At 34.7% G+C, this 23150-nt stretch overlaps 1 protein-coding gene and 1 pseudogene across 2 annotated transcripts; both read right to left on the bottom strand.

Moving 5' to 3' along the window:
• Positions 1 to 9: 9 nt before the first annotated feature.
• On the bottom strand, positions 10 to 21945 carry LOC122031677 (stromal processing peptidase, chloroplastic-like). Of its 2 annotated transcripts, none has more exons than XM_042590777.1 (21): positions 21841 to 21945; positions 21516 to 21623; positions 21242 to 21430; positions 20855 to 21154; positions 19716 to 19817; positions 13580 to 13714; positions 12819 to 13043; positions 12465 to 12668; positions 11114 to 11284; positions 8808 to 8957; positions 8113 to 8250; positions 7703 to 7930; positions 7386 to 7535; positions 6557 to 6680; positions 5557 to 5692; positions 4146 to 4266; positions 3970 to 4050; positions 3460 to 3561; positions 1311 to 1464; positions 780 to 905; positions 10 to 295 (listed from the first exon to the last, which is right to left on the bottom strand). In XM_042590777.1, the coding sequence occupies exons 2-20, from the start codon at positions 21549 to 21551 to the stop codon at positions 817 to 819; spliced, it is 2835 nt and encodes a 944-aa protein (XP_042446711.1). In that variant the 5' UTR covers positions 21552 to 21623; positions 21841 to 21945; the 3' UTR covers positions 10 to 295; positions 780 to 816. The 2 variants fall into 2 exon arrangements, with proteins under 2 accessions (XP_042446711.1, XP_042446710.1); XM_042590776.1 differs by having other exon boundaries at positions 10 to 310.
• Positions 10509 to 10687, bottom strand: LOC122033039 (annotated as a pseudogene).
• Positions 21946 to 23150: the final 1205 nt, after the last annotated feature.

Genomic DNA, 23150 nt, shown 5'->3' on the forward strand with positions numbered 1-23150 from the left:
TTGATTATGTTGCTGTACTAATTTTGTTTTAAAAAATAATGCAAATACTTGATACAAAAAACTATCAGTACACCCATGCTCCCTGTAGATATAATGAACTAGAAGCAGGCAGCAGTAATAGATGCATATTGGATTTATTTTCTCATACAGATTTACAAAAGAATTATTGAAAAATGAAGCCCTTTTTAATTCAATGAGATTAATCTCCATGGCCATGTCATTGTCAAACGATGATGTTTGTGGTCGCAACGCTATGGCCTGAAGGTCACAGGACTCTCATCGATCAATCTGTAATCTGTAGAATAGAAAACTGAAAGAATAAACCAAGTCAATGTATATGACTAGTAAGTAGATATCTAAACAGATTACAAACTACATTGATCTTATCTGACTACATTAATCTCATCTCACGTTGAGCTGTGGCCTGGAATATCTTAATCTCATACATGCTAAATGATAAAATATCAAAATGTGTACACAAGAAAATGGTTAAACTAAGATGCTTTGAGTTTAAGCAAAAAATTTCACATTCAAAATCAATAATCAAAGGCTAGAAACAAGGAAACTTAAACTACGAGTTTGTTACACTAAAGATAGGTCAGTAATATCTTGGCCATGCTAAATGGTAAAATTGAAGTGCACGATCGAGAAGATGGTTGGAGTTTAAAACAACATTTTTTTTCTCAGTCGATTAATCAAATGATTAAAAAAAGAAAATCAAACTCAAAGTGTCAATTCTAAAGACCAATTTTCAAAATCTGCATATCTCAGCAGCTTACCTAACTAAGATTTCAGGTGAATACAATCCAACAAAGGCTAGGTTGTTGGTCGTGTCATTGTTGACAAACCGCGCCCAGTAGGCATCATTCCATGATGGCCAGCATCTGACTCTTCTTGGCCAATGTCTGTTCATTGATAAATAGAATCAAAACAATCTGATAACAAGAAAAGCACTTGGAAATATGAAATATTGGTCCATAAGAATCACACTAAATAGAATTATCCCTCTAGACAAATTATTAGCCATGAGTAAATAGTAGATCCGAGTGACATTCCATAAAACATAGGTATCATCATCTTTTGATTCTTTGTAATCAGCTACATGGATACAAACTACTATTCTTTCCACTTCTCAAATTTTGTTGATTAAATAAACTAACAGCATAGGCCACATTGAATTTTGTTAATCTATAGAAACCTTGCACCAAAACTGACTAGTTTTCCAAGCGATATGCTTGACCAATGGACAATTTGATTCTATGCACATTGATAAACACTTGCTTTAGAAACTTATGAGATACGGGTCATACCGAGCATATCATCACCACCTGCATTAGTTCCCGCAACTCCAACACAGCAAAATAAGGAAGTGTCATCTACTTTCAAATGCTCATACGCAACATATATGTCCTCGATAGTTGCATGCTCATACAATGAAGTTAAGTCTTTGATACATGATATATCCTGCTCCAATCAAATGACTAGAGAATTAAGACGAAAATGAAGGAGTAGATGAAAAACAAAGTGAACTAAATAACTCGAGAGAATTTCAAAAGACCTGAACTCACAAAGACTACCCATATTTCGTGGAGAAAAGCCTCAAGCAAAATTCATAGATCGAAAAACATGAAGTGTTCAGTAATATATGGTGATGATGAAAATCTCAATTAAATAACAATTTTCAATACTCCCCAACTAATCACATAAAAGCAGCTAATAAAATAAAGGAACATGTTTAAAATTTTGAACTATGAAGAGGTTTCAGTCCCGGATCAGAACGATATGATTTTGATATTTTTTAAATATAAAATATATTAACTAAAAAAATTATTTAAATATTTAAATAAAATAATTTACATAGACACAATTTCGATATGTTACCCGACTTTCGTGCCCGACTGAGTGTGCGAGGCGCCCTGAAGTGATCCAAACGCCCGAATGTATGTGAGTCGCATACGGGAGGCGGGAAACATAATATTACTCTCTCTCCCTCTCTCTCTCTCTCTCTCTCTCTCTCTCTCTATATATATATATATATATATAGAGAGAGAGAGAGAGAGAGAGAGAGAGGAGTTGATTAAAATTATTAACCTAAGTTATTTAATTAAACCTAAAAAAACCTTCAACCCTTGTTCTACGACGCCTCCAGGCCAGCACGACACGTCACCGGGCTTATGCAACACATCTGGACGCATTGTCGGACTCGCGCGACGCATCCGCGAGGCCTCGGGGTGCGCTAACACCAAAGGCGTACTTGTGTCGGTTTCGGGTCTGCGGACGGAACAAAATGTTTCGCTTGTATCGGATGAAATGGCTCAAGATTTTAAACTATGATCTAATCTCTACCACCAATGAACTTGATGGATAGGGAATCAATTTTCATTATGTTTATTTGGCCTTGTGAGACCGAACTAGATATAACATGCAAATGTAAGCACCATATAACTAGAGAATTTTGGACCAAAAGCTCGATGTTTAAACCAAATACACGAGTAATATTTGTGGAAAAAAAAAGGTGAGAAATTGCCTCCTAATTTGGTCCCAAATGGAGTCAAAAGATGATGAATATGTTTTGTCTTGTTTTGCAAGCCATTAAAAAGACTTAATCAAGGTTGTCATAATCAATATCTAACCTAGGATGATGACCTAGGATAATCAAGGTCGATAGGATGGGATCATGGGATTGAAGCCTAAGATTGTAAGGTCCTATATTTTTATTAAAATATAGGAGAACTTTGAGAATTTGTCAATATAATATCATTAAGCATAAAAAAAAACTCTAGTGTGTGTGTGTGTATAACTAAAAAAAGTTCATATTTAAACAAGCACCATCTCATTCTATGAGATGATGAGATGATTATAGTTATAAAATGGAGGATAATGACAATAAAAAAATAATTTTATATAATTAAAAGTTTTTTCAGATGATATGAAATTAAAAAAAAATGCAGTAAATATTAATATTCATAATGTCTAATTGCATGTGCAGTATACTCTATGTAGATGTGGATATTGGAATCTACAACATACGGTATTAACAGTATGCAAGAATAGGATTAAATAGTAGTTTCACAAGATTCTAGCTCAATTGAGATCGTAGTAGGATTTGTGCTGTTTAGGCCAGTTTGTATGGTATGATTATAAGATCCTAAGGTTTTGAATGCAATCTTGACTGCAATAAACTAAATCCTAGGCAAAATTGATAGGTGTACCTCTGTGACAACAAAGACACCTTTAGCTTTAATGTTGAAGACTAGAGGTGATTTTGGGCTATGAAGTGAAGTATGAGCCTTAACAAACATATCACTTCTTAAATGGTAGGAAACCAAAAAGAAGACAAATGAAAAAAATAAAAAGTAAAACAAGGATGATCTTTCATATCATTCAACTTAAATCAATTCCTTAAAATGGCACACCTTCAACAAACTTGAGGGAAGTATATGCAGCATTTAACTTTACCTTCCTTGGAATAGATGGAGATTGAAGGTGGGCCATTAATCCCAACCAGTAAGCATTTGATTTAGTTTCAGCCTCATGTCTCATCAAAAGAGTCCTCTTCGCCTGCCATCAAAGTTAAGTTGAAGTTAATTATCACTACAACACCTATTCAGTGTCAGTCATACTACAAGAAGTACAACTGAAGTAAATTTAGCAGTCCACAGACAAACTCTTCCAATGATCAAAGTCACAAGCATATTTGTACAAGTTAAAAAAAAATAATTGAAATACAAAACCAAGCTGTGATAACGAAAAGAAAATCTGAGTTGGATGGTTATATTTGGATGGTAACAAGTGCAATTACCTGTCAGCCTTATTTCTCTATTAATTTCATATGAACAACTAGACTCATATCCCATAGATAATATTTATATATATGATATTAGTTAAAATATTAATTTACAAATTCACTTTGCAGGTGAGAAATGAAACTAACACCTAAAATAATAGGCTAGAAAAATGTTCACTGACCCGATCCAACTCCCTCTGGGATATCTTGTTACTGTGTAAACCTCTGAGAACAGTTTTGCAGGCATCCACAGCTTTATATACCTTAAAAAAGAAATCGCATAGCTTAATGCATCTAGCAATTTGAGTGAGCATAAAAGTTAACCAACGCTGAGGCAATTTGTGATAAAAATCCATACCTTGCTTGGAGTAGAGGTAACTGATATAACATACCATCCAAGATTCAGCCAATCGAAAAGGCTTAACTCAAATGATACATCATATGTTAGCCCAAGAGAATCCCTTACTGTTGTGAAAAGCCTGCAATCAGATAGATGTGCTAGCATATCATATTTATAATTGACAACCAAAAATCAAAAGGATAGGCAACCAGGTAAAAGGTTCCTAATCTTTTATAAGTTATAGAGGAATGACTATGAAAGGAAAAGGAATTGTGGGTTATATAATCAAGTTCTTAAACACTCATCTGATGCTGCCTACTGGGAATCACTAAATACTTGCTTCATTTCCACAACAATAGGTACAACTTCCTAAAGATCATAGTGATAATCCACCAAAACAAACTTGATTAAACTACTTGGGCAACTCAATTATCTAAAGGCAAAAAGGAAAGGGTTGAAGCAATTAACTAAATGGACTGATCCATCATTTCCTGTATAAATAAGCCTTCAATAAAACAACCTGTGGACCAATGCCCCCACCCTAGATCCAGAACATTCAATGCACAAAGAAACAAATCAAGGCAACAGATCCTGGGGTGGTAGGAATACCACAATAGGCTCATAGTGGAGAGGTGGAAGACTGTTTCAAATAGAGGGCAAGTGATAATCAACGTGGCTTCCAGAGTGATTTGAGATACTGTTCTGTGATTCTATTTTCCAATAAAGCCAATTGCAGACTCATTCTAACAGCAAGTTAATTTCTATCAACTCGCATGCAAAGATAACATAGAGTAAATAGAAAATATAACAAGAAATGAAGTCAAATCTAAGCCTAGAAGATTATGATCCAAGAGGTTCTGTGGTGGTAGGAATACCACCATAGGCTCATAGTGGAGAGGTGGAAGACTGTTTCAAATAGAGGACAAGTGATAATCAACGTGTCTTCCAGAGCAATTTGAGATACTGTTATGTGATTCCATCTTCCAATGAAGCCAATTGCAGACTCATTCTAACAGCAAGTTAATTTCTATGAGCCGGCATGCAAAGATAACATACAGTAAATAGAAAACATAACAAGAAATGAAGTCAAATCTAAGCCTAGAAGATTATGATCCAAGATTCTAGCACACCATGTATTCGGCAACATTAAGTTGAAGCATCCACCCATCACTTTTTTATTTCTTATTCATCACCAGGGTATTTAGAACATATTGGGAAGCATTTATCTAAATACTTGCAAGAGCATCAATGAAACAACTGAGCAAAATAAATCAATAAAATCAAAGCCAAAAATAAACTAAAGAAATAACTAGAACATGGTTTTTCTTAAAATTTGAAGGTTGAGATGGCTATTCCAGGAGTAAAGAAACATAGTTAAACTGTTAAAAGTGATTTTCCAGAAAGAATGAAACATTGAACAAGAGTGTACCTGGAATTTATAACCTCAGCTAGCAGGCCCAAGGCAATGCTGAAGAATAGGGGATGACTTCGAAGACCTTGTTCAACATTCTTTTCAATGGCTTCCTCTTCCAGGAGAATTGATTCATTTGTCTTGGGCATTTCTCCTGTATTTGAATGGGTCATCAGCTTGTGAGGTAGAAGAAATTCACATGCTATATGATTAGCAAATATCATCACTCGAGAAGCACCTCAATAATTTCTAAGATATCTTTATTTCTCTTTTTCCAAGCATAAGTTCCTTACAGCAACACTGATAAAGAATTATTATTTTTTGAGGAGAAAATGGGAGTTACTAAGTAGTCAATAGTTCAGGCCTCAGGGGAACTAGGAATTATTCAAACTAATTTTGACAAACATGCTTTTTTTAATTCTTTTCTCATTAATTTGTTTTATTAAATAAACATCTATAAACCAAATAAAAAAATTTTGAAACATCTGTCTAACTCTTAATTTATTTTCAATAACCTTTCCCAAAGTTGCATGTTATGGCTCATTGACTAGATCGGATCAATGTGTACTGCCTTCACTCATAAATTTGCAACAATAATTTTCCTCTATTTTTAGGCAACTTAGTTGTTAAAGTTTTATTGAATAACTTAGTTGACCATATCATACCTGATTCCCTATATTCTTCCCAGCTCAAAATGAATCTCACCTAGATCTACAGTTATACCTATTTTCATTTTCTTTAAATATCCTTTAATCTCACTCAATCAAATATTTCAAGTAATAACTTGTTCCTAAATTTGATAATTTTTTTAACACAATCAGATTTGTTTATGAGTGCTCATTAAATAATTTGTAAAAAAAAAAATTCACCTTACGTTACTTGTATTGTCATCAAAGAAACCTTTTGAAAAACATTGGTTACTAGATATGAACCATCTCTACATTTAATGGTTCAACACAGCATTGTATGTGGGGGCATAATAATAGATAAACGTATCCAGCAATTTGACATAATTTACCATTCACACTTGATGGATTTATCAATTTGAAAAGGTCTTTTCCTTCAGCATTGAATCCCCAACGGCTTGGGGCTGGGCCTGCAATATATGCACATGCCCTCTCGTCAGTGTCTTTCAAGTGTACCTGTTAATGGGAAAAATACTTTTGAGCAACCATATTATACATCTAAACACTGAGTATTTCTCTATATCAAGAAACAATCAAATGGTTGTTATCCACAAAATTCTTAACATAAGCCAAGCAGTTCCTAGGTGAAGCAAGATAGCACTGACATAAGAGAAAACAAAATAAATAGGCGATACCAAGACTCCCTACTACCAAATCCATTTTAGCCTAATCATTTTCTAGTTATTCTATATTTCTCAATCCAAAAGATGTAACCAACAAATCCAAAGTATCCTTATTCACACATAATTTGACACCATTCATGAACACAAGATCAAAATAGCTAACTCAATGACATCTAGGAAAGAGATACAGTGCAAGTAAACCAAATTTTTATTTAAACAAGGAGACCAGTATCTCCAAATCTCAAACTTGATAAATAGTTTTTCCCTATTTACTTTCCAAAATTAAAGGTACTGAATTCTCTTATTTCCAACATAAATAGTTAAGCCCTTGAGGGTTGTAGCCTACTGTAGTTGGATTTGGGTATATAGGTGCCCATTAATTTGGTGGAGATCTCTATGTAATCTCAAACTCCAGAAATTGATTGTCTTCAACTACTCTATTTTCGTTATCAAAATAAAGATGTTTGAGACTTGTCCAGACACCCTTAATATTGTTTGATAGCCAATCTCACTAAAGAGAAGGATTATGATTACATACTTGTTGGAAATGCAGGTCAGATGGGAAAGGACGGAAAGTAATTGGTTCAATATCCTGCTTAGTTTTGGAGCTTGTTGAACTGACTGTACCCAGATAATCAAGAATGCAGACTTCAATGTCTTCCTTGGTGAAATCTCCAACGATACTAACCTACAAGAACAACAGATGGTCAAAGACACTCTAATGAAAGTATCTAACAATATTTATTGGTTTATGCCTTATTAATAACCCAACAAAGATAAGATTAGAAGGATAAAAAGTTCAGTACAAAAAGAAATCAGTTATAAAGAACAAAATGATGAGAAAAAATTGTCCACCTCCATATTATCTGCAACAAACTGATTCATAACAGCATCTTTAACTGATTGAAGTGTCAAATTTTCTAACGACTCTGGACTTGGCTCAACAAATCTCTCATCGGCATTTAGCATTCCAAGCATAAGTTTGCAAGCAGTTGAACGTTCCAAGCTTTTGGGGATTGAACGATAATAGGATAAATACAACTGCTTTGCTCTATCAAATGCATCTTCTAACCAAACACTGTGCTGAAAGACAGTCACAATAAGAAACATATAAGCTTTAACTTGACCTAGTGTAAATTTAAAGTACCCTTGACTAAAATTTTCAGCAAAAATCATTGTACATAAATTTAACTATGAATGTACAGCACAGGAAATTAATCTCTACAGGGATAAACTTGAAAATGGATTTGGAACAAAATACTTACCTCAAGTACCATATGAAGAAGTTGGAAAGCTGCACGCATTCCATCATCTCTCAAAGTAAAACGGAATTCCATTGCAGTGAACTCCTCGGTGGACTCTAGCGAGCAATTGATTAAGTGATTAACACAGAAAAGTTCTACCTGGAGTAGAGAAGAAGAATCAACATGTTGCAAAGCAGCTCAAGAAACAATACATTTCACTCCCGTAATGGGTTGAATACTTAGATATTTACTCTGATATTGCTATGTTAATAAGTGGATCATTTCTTTTTCATAGTATACAGTTCGGTTTGTTGTTTATTACAGTAATAAAACTATCAATCCCCATTAATTTAGCAACTTTCTTTAAGCAACAATTAATTCTATACAAAGCACATAAGCTGTCTTTACCAGCAACCCATCTATTTGTCATCAAAGTATTGCCTGGCTTAAAAGAATATATAAGTAGCAATGAATTTCTAAAAATTTCTCAATCAGAATCATCAAAAAAATGCATCCAAGACAGAGCCACTGCAAATCCACACTAATAAAGATATACAACCAATTAGTTATGATTACATACAAACAATTTGAAGTTGAAACTAGATTTTAAGTCAAATAGAGACTGCAACAAATTCTCAAACCTGAAAATGCCATGTCTATGCACAATAACATTTTAAAGGGGAAAACAATCAATTCCAGTTTTACAAAGAACAAACCTGTTCCCTAGAAAAGTTACCAACACATCCACCTTCACTTAAAGTTCGAACACCTACGACAACAGCTCCTTTTGATTCAGATGTTTCAGCTGCTCTTCCACCACGCACGATGAGGCGCATGACACCACACCTAGCTTCATTTTTTGTAATCTATACAAAAAAAAACACAGAAAAAGAAGAAAAACAAACACTAATTGATCAAAGATGAAGAAATTTCAATCAATCCAACAACCAGAAAAATTGAGCCAAATCACTTTTATCAACATCTTTTCAAAATGAATATTGGTTATGTCGTGGATCAACCATATCATTTGCATAGGATTTTTTAAATCTTGGTATAAACAAGTCAACAAAGTATAACAAGCACCCCAACTTATAACATACCTTACAAGACATTGAAATATTTTTAAATACTTGAATAAGTGTGTTGTATTAAATGAAAACATTGAAATATCCATGGTGAACATCATACTTTTCAATTGGTCAACTGATCGTTATGTGTTAGGTAAAAACCACAGTACCAGGAATCTGAACTTTAATTATGGGTTTCAAATGAGTTATCATGTGTTGATTGATTATTTAATATAATGCTTGTATACAATTACATATGCTATGTTGCTCAAACATGAATACTAGTATGGAGACATGGATGTGACATCTAAAATGACTTTACACATCATGAATAGGACCAAGTGTTAGCTCAGAGTACCAGGTATCCAACATAGGTTATTGGTAGGTAGGCAAAATAAATATCAGAAGTTACACTTTATATTATACATATCTAAACCTTTAATTTGCATAACTTATATGTTCAATTGAGTAATCACTTGGAAATGAATCCAAGTTCATTTGGGTTTAAATGACTTAAACCAGTTTCATAGGGTTTTAATTTTCATTACTTAATCAACAGGTGATACATGGGGGTGGCACAGTCAACGCTGGAACCATGTAAATTTCACTTATGATAGCTAGTTTCGATTTTGGTAAATTGGTGTAATGATATTTATCATCCACGTTGACCAAGACAGAACAAAATTTTAAACTTTACCTCTATTATAGGTCATGGAGGAGCCAAAAATTGAGGAGGGGGGAAGGGGAGGGGGTTAATAATTGAAACATATTTAGGTATTAAAAGTAATAATTATATAGAGAAAATAGTTTTCCTTAAAAATCCATCAATTGTTTTGGTAAACTGGTATTTAATTTTTGTAGTTAAGCGCCACATGGGATATTATCCTAAAAGTTATTATGTTAATATAATACATAAATACGCGTAAATTAGTGCCCAAACTCATAAATTGGACTTGGTAAGGGTGCGCGTAGGGATGGCAATGGGCCAGGTTTAAACCCGGCCCCGTATTAAACCTGGTCAAACGGGTTACAGGGCGGGTCTACACCCCCTGACCAGGTTTAGAAGCGAGTTCGAGGCAGGTTGTAGGTTTCAATGAACCCGCTCCGTGTGTGTGTATATATATATATATATATATATATATAATAATGAGGAAGCCCTAACCGTATCTGTAGCTCATTTTCAATTTCCAATCTCCATTTGTGATTCTGCCCGCCGCCTCCCTTTTAGGAATGGGAATGGGCCGGGTTTAAACTCAGCCCCGTATTAAACCCACCCCGTTCGGATTTAAAACCTGGTCAAACAGATCCTTGGATTGGCCAAATTTAGCTCGAACCTGCCCCGTTGCCATCCCTAGGTGCGTCAGGCCCATGCAATAATGCAACGCAAGGGTGACACTCAAGAACCCCAGCAGCAAGCTACTGTAACAAACTCTCACTCATAAAAAATTAATTTAACTTTTTATATCAGATATTAAACTGATAAGAACCGATACTACACTTGATCTTAGCCAAAAGGCCGAGAAAAGTATGCTTTCTAATGTCGCCGATCCAAGGTATTTATAAAAGTTTTTCCACAAGCCTAAGGTAGGACTAAAGAGAACCATGTATTTTTAATATAAAAAAAACAACCCGAGAAAATTACTAATAAGTTTTAACATTATTTTCAGTGTGAAAAAAAAGGACATTAGCGTAACTTCATTTTAGATTTCACCAAAATTAGCTAGTAAAGGGTCCAAATTCTTAATAAAATAATAAGATGAACTTAATTGGTTTCTCTTCAGTCTTCAATTGAATATAATTGCTCGATTGTTCTCAATATTGATGATCATGATATTTTTTTATTCCTAATAGACAATAGGTTCTTGTTGCTTGAAAATGGACTGCATAGTTTATGCACAGACAAGTAGATATAAAATCAAGATCACAATCACAAAACATTTCAATGGAAAAACTACCTTGTAGTTTACAGGAATCCCATTTGAAAGACGGCACTGAGTTATGCCAGTTTCATTGTCAAATATCTTAGTCAAATTCCCATCCTTTAAGATGGGAACAAAAGATGGGCTTTTTTGCACTCTCAACTCCTTCAGCAACGACTCACTTATTAGCTCTTTTGGTACATCAAGCTGCAGAGAGAAATCAACAATTAAGGAACCTATATGATTGCAGAACACATGTCGCGTATTCTGTATAAATTGAAACCATTTTTTCAAGTAGAAACTGATAATTGACCTGGATGAGAAAACCACACGTTTCAAAAAAATATACAAGGTCAACAGAAATAGCAGCTTTTGAATCATCACTTCCATTGGGTAAATTTTGCAATTTTATGTGTCATTTTCTTGTGCTGATAATTTTTGAAGGAATTAAGCATATAACCAGATCAGGACTGCTTAATACATCTAAACATGTAGATGTTAGATTCACATTTACACTTTTAACATTCACACTGCTGGTGCTGCCCTTAATAATAAACACATCATTTTTAATGTTAATATACAAAATTCAAGATGTGAATTATAGTTACAGTAGCCAGAAAAAAAAAATATATATATATATATATATATCATAGTATCAAATAAGATTTGAAGAAATTCAAAGTAAGGCTGTTAAGAATGATATAAATATGTACAAGAGATTAATGAGAAATTAAACAGTGGATATCCATTAGCATTGACCAAGGATCATATTTATCCAAAGATTACTGATCAGTTTGAGCAATTATTCATGTTCTCTTCCTTTTTGGAAGAATGCATGATCCATCATAGTTATCATAGATTCACAAATTTGAACAATGAACATAAAATTGGAAGTTTTAATAAAAAATGCAAGGAAATCGGCAATATATGCCTGGAACAATTTTAGATGCCACTTTACTTTCAAACAAAACAACGCACTATTACCAGTTTTGCGCCATTTCTACACATGCTTCTAAGAAAAGATGTACAATCTAGTCAAGAGGGAAAGACATGAAATCAAGAAATTTAACATGGGATAGTTAGACATATTCAAACATTGTGAAGATATTTCAAAAACTAGAAGTTCCCAATGAGCATAAGAAGCTTGGATTGTTGAAAGCAACATGTAACAAACTGTAATTGCTCTAACTTCAACATAATTATGATGAAAGCAACCTTATTTCAGATCACTTTCTTATAATTATCAATATGAGTTTAAACTTGAGATCCTTTTCGTGGAAATAGAACTTCAAATTAGATTATGATAATAGCATTTATATTACTATGCGGAGTACAAACCATAAAAAAACTGATCAGAAACTAGATTCCATGATAGGAAAAGATATACCTCAGGTTCAGCATGTATGGGTTCCCTCAAACCTGCTATTATAGCATCATTGATTTCATGAGGATGGATTTTAAATTCTGATTCTCCCACCCCATCAATATGTACTTTGGTGGGAACACATGCAACAATAGCTGCAGGAAGTGGTGCAGTAGGTTTACCAAAGTCTGAAATGAACTGCAACACTTCTGCACCTATGGAGTTAACCTAAAAACAGAAGTGGGCTATTAGCATCTACATCAGCAACAACAATAATAACTAAGTCTTATCCCACTGATTGGGGTTGGCTACTGGCATCTAAAAAGATAAAATTTGTTTATAATGAATAACCCTTATTAACATAAACTATAATATTACTTCTTCAAGTGTAACTGTTTCAGCAACCGCAACCAAACTCTCATGTCCCAGTCTCTGGTCCATTATAGTATGACCAAGAGCATCACTCTCCATAATAAATTCCAAGTTGTCAACAGAAGGAACACTGTCAACCATTGCAGCCAATTGCTCACTATCTTTCAGCAATGCATCCATGTAACGAGTTAGTTCTCCTTTCGTGACACCAAACTCCTTCAGTCTTCGAACCTGATGGGAAAGCACAAATCATGGACCTCAATAATATCCAAAAGGTATAACACCAACTCCACTACACTTCACAATTTTTTTAACCTATGCAACCAAATGATAATAAATACTAAAGATGTTTATAACAAAGAAAAGTAAAATATACAATAAGCTCCAAGTGGTTAAGGATTGAATTATTGAGACATTTAAGACATGTCGAATGTGCAATTACAGAAACAAAAAAAGTTCATGCAGTGTTGGTGCAAAAAAGGGGAATTCTGATGTGAGAATAAATTGGGCCTACAAATTTTGCAGGTGGTTGGAGGAAAAGTCAGGCTAAAAGATCTATGATTCAACAGCATATAAAGCTTGAATTGGCATGGAAAAAAACAAAATACAGGATTATGATTCATCATCTAGAAACAGTTGTCAAAAAGTTATCTCAAGTTATCAAAAAGTAGTCTCAAATCAGTCATAAATTTAGAATTTCAGATACAATATTAAACCAACTAAAACTTTTTTTCAGTAGCTTTAAAAAATACATTATTCATACAAACCTCTTGAACAGCAACTTTTACAGCACTCTGCCAATTTTTAGGTTCTGCTGTCACAGTAAGAGTGGTAACAGTGCATCCCTCCCTTCCTGAATCACTATGATCCAACTCAATTGATGTAAATGGAGGATTTGAGCTCTGCAAATTTCGAGGAGCCATAAAATACTAGAAGCAATTTAAATCAAAAGTACACACAAGTCCATTTTCAAGATTCCTACATAAAAATAACAAATATGAAATTAACATCATTCATGAAGCTCAAGTTACATCAGGGAATATCCATCAAATAGTACCGTATAGGTCAAAGTATTGTAACCCAAGCTACCCAATTGCTGAATATACTGTTAGTATTATTAATATGATATAGTTGGTATGGACACCTGGAGCTCAAGTCAAAGGGTAACTGTTTTTTTAAAGGAAAATAAAAAACTTGACTACAAAATATTTACTCAGGATAAGGAGTTTTACAACATCATGTAGGCATTACAACACTAGGGTCCCTAGATATAATTGAATGAGGTCATATTCCCTCTAACTTAAAGGCACTAGTTTCATCCAATTGCAAAAGAAGGAAGCATGTGCATGCTAAATAGTTAGAGTTCCTCAAAAATATAGTTACCCTGACACATTCCTAGAACTAACTGGAGTTATGATTCCATACCATTTTAGTGATTGTGGTTGGATTTTACCAAATAGCATGTTTAATCCATGTAAAAAACTAGATGATGCATCACATACAACTAAACTTTTCTAGTAAATGTGTGGAGTACCTAGGATTTTGAGCTGAGGGCAAATTAAAATATTTTTCCAAGGGGGCAAATCAAGGTGTGATTAGCAATTTTAGAATGTGTTTTCAAACCGCAAGCAACCTACCTGTGCTGCGTGAGGGCATATAACTAAATATTAAATTTTGATAAAATGACTAGCATATTTTGACTAAAGTACACTAATTAATCCATCCAATTAACAACTCTACCTAGAAGAAGATATATGTCATCCACGCAATGTAAAAAATAATAATTAAACAATGTAGCACAAAAATTATTCAAAACTTATAATTTACGTTATAACAAATTTAATCCACTATTCCACAATCACAAAAATTAGAATTCTTTAGTTGAGTAAATCACTTTTTAGATATTTTTAGCTGAGAAAAATCATCATATAAGATCTTGAGTAGTAATAAACTAAACTATTTTTCTTTCTAGATGGCTTCAAAGGCACCAACTAACCTACCTAGGAGATTGGACCCCTAAAACCATATATCAAGCCTAGGTCGTTATTTAGAACATTGTGAGTAATTTTGAAAAAAAAAAAATCATCATCAATTTTTAACATTTTGAAAGATAACAAAAATTTAGGAAAGAATAGGACGAATCTACTTATTCGGATGCTCAAACTGAGATTGGAAAATCTAACTTAAACAACCTCATTAAGTGACTAATTATTGAAAAACTTGAGATTTGGAGCGAGACTCAATTTTGCTTGTGCCCCAGCAAAGAAATAAAAATATCAAACATTATAATGACCCTAAAAGAAGGGGAGCCTTGGCGCAACGGTAAAGTTGTTGTCATGTGACCAAAAGGTCACGGGTTCGAATCACAGAAACAACCTCTTGCAAAAGCAGGATAAGCTGCGTACAATGGATCCTTCCCCGGGACCCCGCATAGGTGCCTCTTTTTTTATAATGACCGAAAGCATTTCCTCTGCCCCAAAGCGTAGGGCAGACGGTGGGCGCATGGCATTGCTAGTGTAACAACCGGGTCGAATCTCGCAGAACTCACCGGAATTCACCCACCATACATCTCCCGCCTCTGTACCTGAATTTACCTCCCTCCATACCCGTGGGGCCGGCTCTAGGGGTCCACTGAGGTGACAAATCTACCCCTAAATGCATTGCCTCTGTAAAAGAGAAAGAGGTAGGATAATTCTATATCCTTTTTTTATTTATGTGTAAATATTTATATACATAAGATACCCTATAATTATGTCTATCAATTGCTAATTACAATCAATTACAATCCCGACACAATCCCTTCAATTAAGCTAATCAATTACAATCCCTACAATTAAGCTAATTACACGAAAGTCTACGGTCAAAGATGCTAAAGTATTCAACACTCCTCGCTGGAGCATATGTCAATTATATTCAGCTTATCACAAAGTTCTGAGAATTGTTTTCCTCCTAACGCTTTAGTGAAGACATCAACAATTTGGTTGGATGATGATGTGAATCGAGTGGCAATTTTCTAACTCATTACGCACTCGTGAATAAAATGACAGTCAGCCTCAATATGCTTAGTCCTCTCATGAAAAACTGAGTTACCTGCAATGTGAATAGTCGCTTGGTGATCATAGGCAGTGGTTCATTGTAGGTGAATCCTAATTCTTTAAGAAAATTCTTCAACAATAACCATGGTTTAAAGTGTCGTGTCGAGGCGATCGAAACGAGCGAAACATCTCGTTCCGCTCGACGACGGCACCGCACAACCCCGGCACCGGACCCACGACAGTGCGACGTGTTGCGCGACCCCATGCCCGACAACAGACCCATGATAGTTGCGACGTGTTGCGCAACCTCGTGGTCGCAGCGAAGGGGACGGTCGACCTCACAACAGCAGCAGAGGGGTTGCATAACCCTTTCCCTACCGTCACGGAAACGTTGTGCTACCCTGTGACTACTACAAAGGGGTCGCACGACTACCGTGGTCGGCCCAGAGGAGTCACGCGATCCCCGTGGCCATGGCTGAGGGGTCGCGCAACCCTGCAGCACCGCCGAAATAGCACGAGCTCACGAGTGGTGTTGGATTTCGAAATTTTTTAATTAAACTTAGATTAATTATTTTAATCAACTCCTAATTATGATGGAGATAATCTAAATAGGCTTTATTAAACTCTCATAAAAATTTTATTTATTTATTATCTATTTTCATATCTTTTCCTTTTTTAAAAGATTTTTTATATTGTTTATTTTTAAATATTTATGTTAAATATTTTTATTTTTTAATTAATATATTTTATATTTAAAAAATACCAAAACTATATCGGCACGACACGACACGATACGATACCGAAACTGTATCGTTCCGATCCAAAATCGAAACATCGACACGGGTCAAAATTTTAAACCTTGACAATAACACCTTTATAGTGTGAGTCATGGCTCTGTACTCTGTACTCTGCTTTGGTAGTTGACCTAGCAACGATAGATTGTTTCTTATTTCGCCATGTTACTAGATTTCCCCCTACATAAGTGCAATATCCAGAAGTAGATCGTCTATCGATTTTTGATCCAGTCAGCATCATAATAGGCTTCAATGTGTCCATTTCTCTTAAGTGACGACCCTTTTCCTTGAGATTTCTTGATGTACCTAAGAATCTTGATCGCGGCATCCTAGTGAACTTGCTTCGGTTTTTCCATAAAACAATTGGCAATTCCAACTGCAAAGGAGATGTCTGGTCTCATTAATGTTAAGTAGATGAGTTCCCTAACAAGCTGTCTATATTTTACTTTATCCTTAAAGAATTCTCATCATCCCAAACACTTGGATTGATATCCATAGGAGCATCAACCAACTTCGTTCCTAGCAATCCAATTTCTTTGCGTAAATTTGTAGCATACTTCGTTGACATAATGAAACTCCAGATTTATTGTGAGCAATTTCAATTCCCAAGAAAGACTTAAGACGACCCATTTCCTTAGTAACCAATATGAACAAAACAAAACCAAATATGCGAAGAGACACAGAGAAAATAGGTTTGTCAGGATGAAGACATGATAATGGGATATCCCCATGTAACACAGTAGACGACATCTTATTTATGAGGAAGCACGTTGTGAGAATAGCATCATCCCATAAATACATAGGGACATGAATATAACAGAGAAGTGTACGAGCTACATCTAAAATATGGCAGTGTTTGTGTTCAGCAGCCCCATTTTATTGGGAAGTGTATGCACAAAACGTTTGATGAATTATGTCGAGTATCACAAAATGTCGAAATAGTTTTATGAGTTAATTCAAGTGCATTATCAGTATGAAGAGTGCACCAGTCAACAGAATATTGAGTTTTTATTTCATTATAAAATGATTTTAGCACATCAAGAATCTCACTTCTATTTTTGAGTAAGTGTAACCACGTCAGGAATAATCAACAAAAATTATAAAATACTGAAAGCACCTTTAGACGCAACTCTACAAGGTCCCCAAACATCACAATGAACAAGTTCAAAAGCAAAACATCTACGTTTATCAGTTCCAAAAGGAAAAGAAGTGCGATGGTGTTTGCCGAACTCACAGGACTCTAGAAATCGATGGACTAAACAAGAACTAAACTTTTCAGAGAGGAAGGAGATGGGTGACCTAGACGACAATGGCACTAATAAGAAGACACAGTTGCTAAGAGTGCATGGGAACATGCAGGTGTAACAGAATCTAGATAGTATAGGTTATCACGCTCATGTCCTCCACCAATCATCCTCTTCGATTGTAGGTCTGAAAAATACAATAGGATGATAAAACGATACACAACAGTTGTGAGTTTTTGTGAGACAACTTATGGAGAGTAAACTAACAGGAGATTTAGATGTGAAAAGAACATTGTGATATTTGTAGTAGGTCTGACAACACTCGTTCCGTAATCAGAGAATAAGTACCATTGGCTAAACGGACAGGAGGTAAAGTTGAGGAAACAAAAGTGGAAGAGAAAACAGACTTGTAATATGGACACAAGCACTAGAATCTAGCATCCAAGACTTATTATGAGATACAGCAAACGCACCTGTAGAGGATGAGGTGCAATGCTAGGAGAAGAGCGAAGCAAATTCTCATAATCAGTATGAGAAACAGAGGCCATATCATTGTCAAGTGATGGTGTCGACGGTTCATTAGATGCACTGTTAATCCAATCAAACTTACCAAACTTTGCCCAACACTTCGCTAAGACATGGTTGGAACGACCACGGTGAACACATGAATGACCACCCCTAGTGGCATCAATTCCACGACCGTGACCACCATTACGACCCTGAGAGGACCTAACCACAAGCAGTCATAGCTAAAGTGTCGGAAGATGGGGAAGAACGGGTGTCAGGACCGCCCATGGTCACACGAAGAACCCGAGACAGAGCATTCAATAACGTGGGAATGTTATCACTTGCTAGCAAATTATCCCAAACCAAACATCGAGTGGAATCTAAATCGGATAGGAACTTTACGACCAAGAATTCTTTCCACTGATTTTTTCGAGTCTGAGCGTTACAAGAGAGAGTGCTATAGCAGAATTTCATCAACAACACCCTTAAGAGTAGCAAAGTAGTTAATAACAGACTCATCGTTTTGGCGAAGAGCGAAGAGTTTTTCATATAATTTGAAAACATGAGAAACATTCTTGTTATTCGAATACATGCCTCATAAGGCATCCCACATCTCTTTGGCAATTTTCCACAAGCATAACATTAGTGCTCATAAATTCCTCCATACTATTAAGGAGTCAAGCCATAATAGTCATTTGAAACTCAATTTGAATATTTCAAATCTTTAGGGTCGAGAGGGTCACAAGAATATATTCCTTCTTCTTATAGGACCGAGAATAGTTTAAACAAGCGTGACCATAAGAGATAGTTGGTCCTATTCAATTTAATAATAGTAGCCAAATTATGTTTAACATCTGAAGATGTCATTATAAGAGAGTCAGAGGCAGAAACCTGAGTAGTAGTAGATTAGAGCAGTGGCAACAGTAGAGTTTCGGGTAGTGGCGGCACGAGGACCATCAGTAGCGGAAGCAAAAAAAAAAACGAGCAGATCAAAGAAGGATCAACTTGCTCTGATACCATGTAAATGAGAAACAACAACAACGACAACAACAACCAAGTCTTATCCCACTAGGTGGGGTCAGCTATATGTAAATGAGAAAGAGGTAGGATAATTCTATATCTTTTTTTATTTATGCGTATGTATTTATATACACACCTTCTAATTATGCCTATCTATTGCTAATTACAATCAATTACAATCTCAAAACAATCCCTTCAATTAAGCTAATCAATTACAATCCCTACAATTAAGCTAATTATACTAACATTCACGGTCAGTTAAGGTCAACATGACCTCAAGATAATATCCTTGGAAATAATTACCTTATATCGAGTGTTGACACGGAAGTGCAAAGCTGTCAAAAATATTCTTTTCATCAAGACAACTCGCAGGTCTCCATATTTGCAAACTTGGTTCACAGGAATCTAAAAGAAAAAATGTATATAAGAGACATTAGTCAATTCTGTGAGACATACCCTATTGAAATAGAACAGGTTTTCAGAAAGCTAACAAGTTAAGATGCGTATCTGAATGAAATATCATAGCATAATACACCACAACGTAACAAACATGCTTTCAATGTGGTTAAGTATAGGGATTTTATCCCATTCATGTTTGAGGTTGTTGACATAGTTTTATACTAATTGGTGAGTCCGATGTAACCCTCCTTGAGAATGATCTGATTATCCAGTTACATCTTTTATCAGTAGTGAAAGAAGCTTTCAGCTTCATTACCTTTCGCCACACACTCACAATGCATGTCCGGGAAATGGCCACATTGAAATTTCACTAATACAAACACACACATAGTACATAAAATGTTTAAAATTCAAAGGTTCCATCCAACAGAACATACCAAGATCAGCAAACATGAACAAGACAGCAACTGAAAAAGCCATATGTAAATCATGTCGATGAAATTATATGTTGGATAGCTTTCTAAGATGATTATTTTGTTGCCTCAATTAGCTTTGCTTCAAACATTGCAAAAAAAATTTACAGCCAACATAATCTGCTCAAGACATCGTATTGAATAGTAAAACATTCCCATAAGTCCATAGAATGCAATCAAAATTGGCCAACTTTCATATAAAAAAACAGCAAACAAGTTAACTGAAGATGGGTTAAAGCCAACAGCATTCTAGTTCACTATGGATGTTGTTAGATGTGGTTTTTAGAAGTTATCATACTAGAAAATGCAAAATACGCAAGAGAATGCTCTACAACAAAATAGAAGATAATAATCAACAGAACCAAGTAATGTGAACTATAGAAAGAAGTCAGACGACAGGCCTAACCTGATTTCTGATTTCCATCAAAATAACTAATTCACAGATGATCTAACTTTGAACAAGGTTTTACTCTCAAAATATTCTATAAGTTAAATAGAGAATGCATTCATGAAGCTGTTATTACATACAGAGTAACCTCATAGATCTTTTATCTAGCGGTAATGTGATACCTTGCAAAACATGTTTAATGAGAAATTCTGAACCAACTCATGCTGGAATATTTCTGGAGGCTTAGCATTGTGACCTAGTCCTGGAAGTGACCACTGATGTTCCACAGGAGGCCTGACGGACTGCTTCTCTCTTTTTGTCAACATTGGTTGATCAAACGAAATGGAAGATCTTTCATTAGAAAGACCTCCACCAAGGCCACCAGGCAGCTTCGGAACAAGAAAACTAGCCATGGCACCAAACTTACTGGGAGTATTAACATTTTCTGTTTCATTCTTTGCAAGAGTTCCTTCAAAGACAAACTATGTTACAATTCAATAGTTAGTACCAAATATATGAAGTTATAGCACATATACAACTAGGAAAGGAACTGTTTCAATTAAGCTCACCTCAATTTGAGTGACTATCTTCTGGATGTCATCAATATCACCTACTAAGTACAATGTAGCATTTGCAGGAAAATACCATCGCTCATGAAACTTTTGGATTTTCTCTGGGTCCCATTTCTTGATTTGCTCTTCCAAACCAATTGGGAATCTTTTGCTTAGTTTGTTTTCTGAATGCAAATGTTGAAGCAACTGCTAGGAGAACCCCACAGATATTAATAATTGTTGATTGTCAAACATGGAGCACATGAATGCCTACATATTGAATCCTACTCACCTGGCAATCAATACGATACTCTATTGTGTTCATCATTTGCAATTCTGAAAGAATAGCTCGCCTCTCCTTCTCAACACGGGATGGAAGAAACTTAGGGTGAAAAGCAATCTGAAGATCAAGATAAATTTGAAAATGTAATTCTTAACAGTAAGCTGTTTTCATGTAACTGACATGCCCAACATAGTGATATTATCAAAAGCACAAACATATCACAAATAATGAACAATCATCCATAATAAAGACAGATTCAAAATGATACCTTGAGTAAATACTGGTTTAAAAAAAAAGTTATTTGCTTAGGGAAAGACAACAGTTAAATTTTTACCTCATTAAGAGCATCGAGCACACTTGGAACTAAATCTGCATGAGAGTCCTGAGAGAACCAATTTATCAATTAGTAATCTCAACATCATGAAGAAAAGTGCCCACAATATTTATATTGATATATATAAGAACAAAATTAAATTTGATTTCATACTAAAGAAATATATTAATTTAAAACAATAACTATATTCTAAAATATTATATATTTGGATGTGAATAGAAAAATATGTGAAAATTTGTTAGATAACACAACATGTGAAAATATGATCATTGACAAAGATATCATGAGGTAACAGCGTCAGAGTTCTACTTCTAGATTTAGGTTTTATATCATAACCAAAATAAAACCAATGTAATTCTTGTACATCTTCGTACCACATAAGTTCCATTTAAAATTTTTCTTGCATTAGATGATATCTAAAAAAATAATATCAATTAATATGAACAGCAATTTGACACCTAAAGGCTGAATAGAAAAAAAATGGGAGTACACTAGGAGAGATGATGAAGTAAGAAAGCAAGAGTAAAGAGAAGGGGAATAGAAGGAGATGAATGGATATATAATAGTCATACCGCATTGTCTTATACCAAACAAGCATGGTTTCTCATATTTGGCAATACTGATAAAAAATCCTGAGTGGCATCAGTATCACAAAGGTCAATCCAATCTTCCCTCAAAATTGGCTCTCCTCAAAGATCAATAAAGAAGTTTAAAAAAAAAAAAAATTTAAAAACAGTAGAAATGAGTTAGAATCCACTAAAATAGATGAAAAAAGTTGCAATTAGTTGATTCTAGAGTGAAAGAAAAGAATCAATTGAATTTGACCAAATTAGGTTGATTTCAGAAAATAAAAAATAAAAAAATCTGGCATTCTAAGCTACAAGTATGAAAGAGGAGAATATTTGCCACATTCGAACTACAACTTGAATCACCTTCCCGCCAATGGAGATATGTTGAGAGTACAATGAATGATCATTCATCCTTGCTCAGTATCTCATTCATCCTTGTTGTACAATGTCAACTTAGAAAAGTTATCACTGATAAGTTTCTTTTTTGCAAAAACTCAGAAAAATTATCACTGATAAGAAAATACATGCCTCTCAAGTCTCAATCAACATTGACATCAAAATTCTCTTCTACAAACTCAATTGAATTAAAATTTGATTGATATCCTAAATAAATCCCATATAATTTTGGAAAACAAAATAAATTGTATCAGATAAAATAATCTACAATAATTTTAAAAGTGAATTTATTATTTATTATGATGATATTATTAACCTAAGAATACTAATAATCTGATATTGTTG

Source organism: Zingiber officinale, chromosome 11A, assembly GCF_018446385.1.
Source record: "Zingiber officinale cultivar Zhangliang chromosome 11A, Zo_v1.1, whole genome shotgun sequence".
Lineage (NCBI taxonomy): Eukaryota > Viridiplantae > Streptophyta > Magnoliopsida > Zingiberales > Zingiberaceae > Zingiber > Zingiber officinale.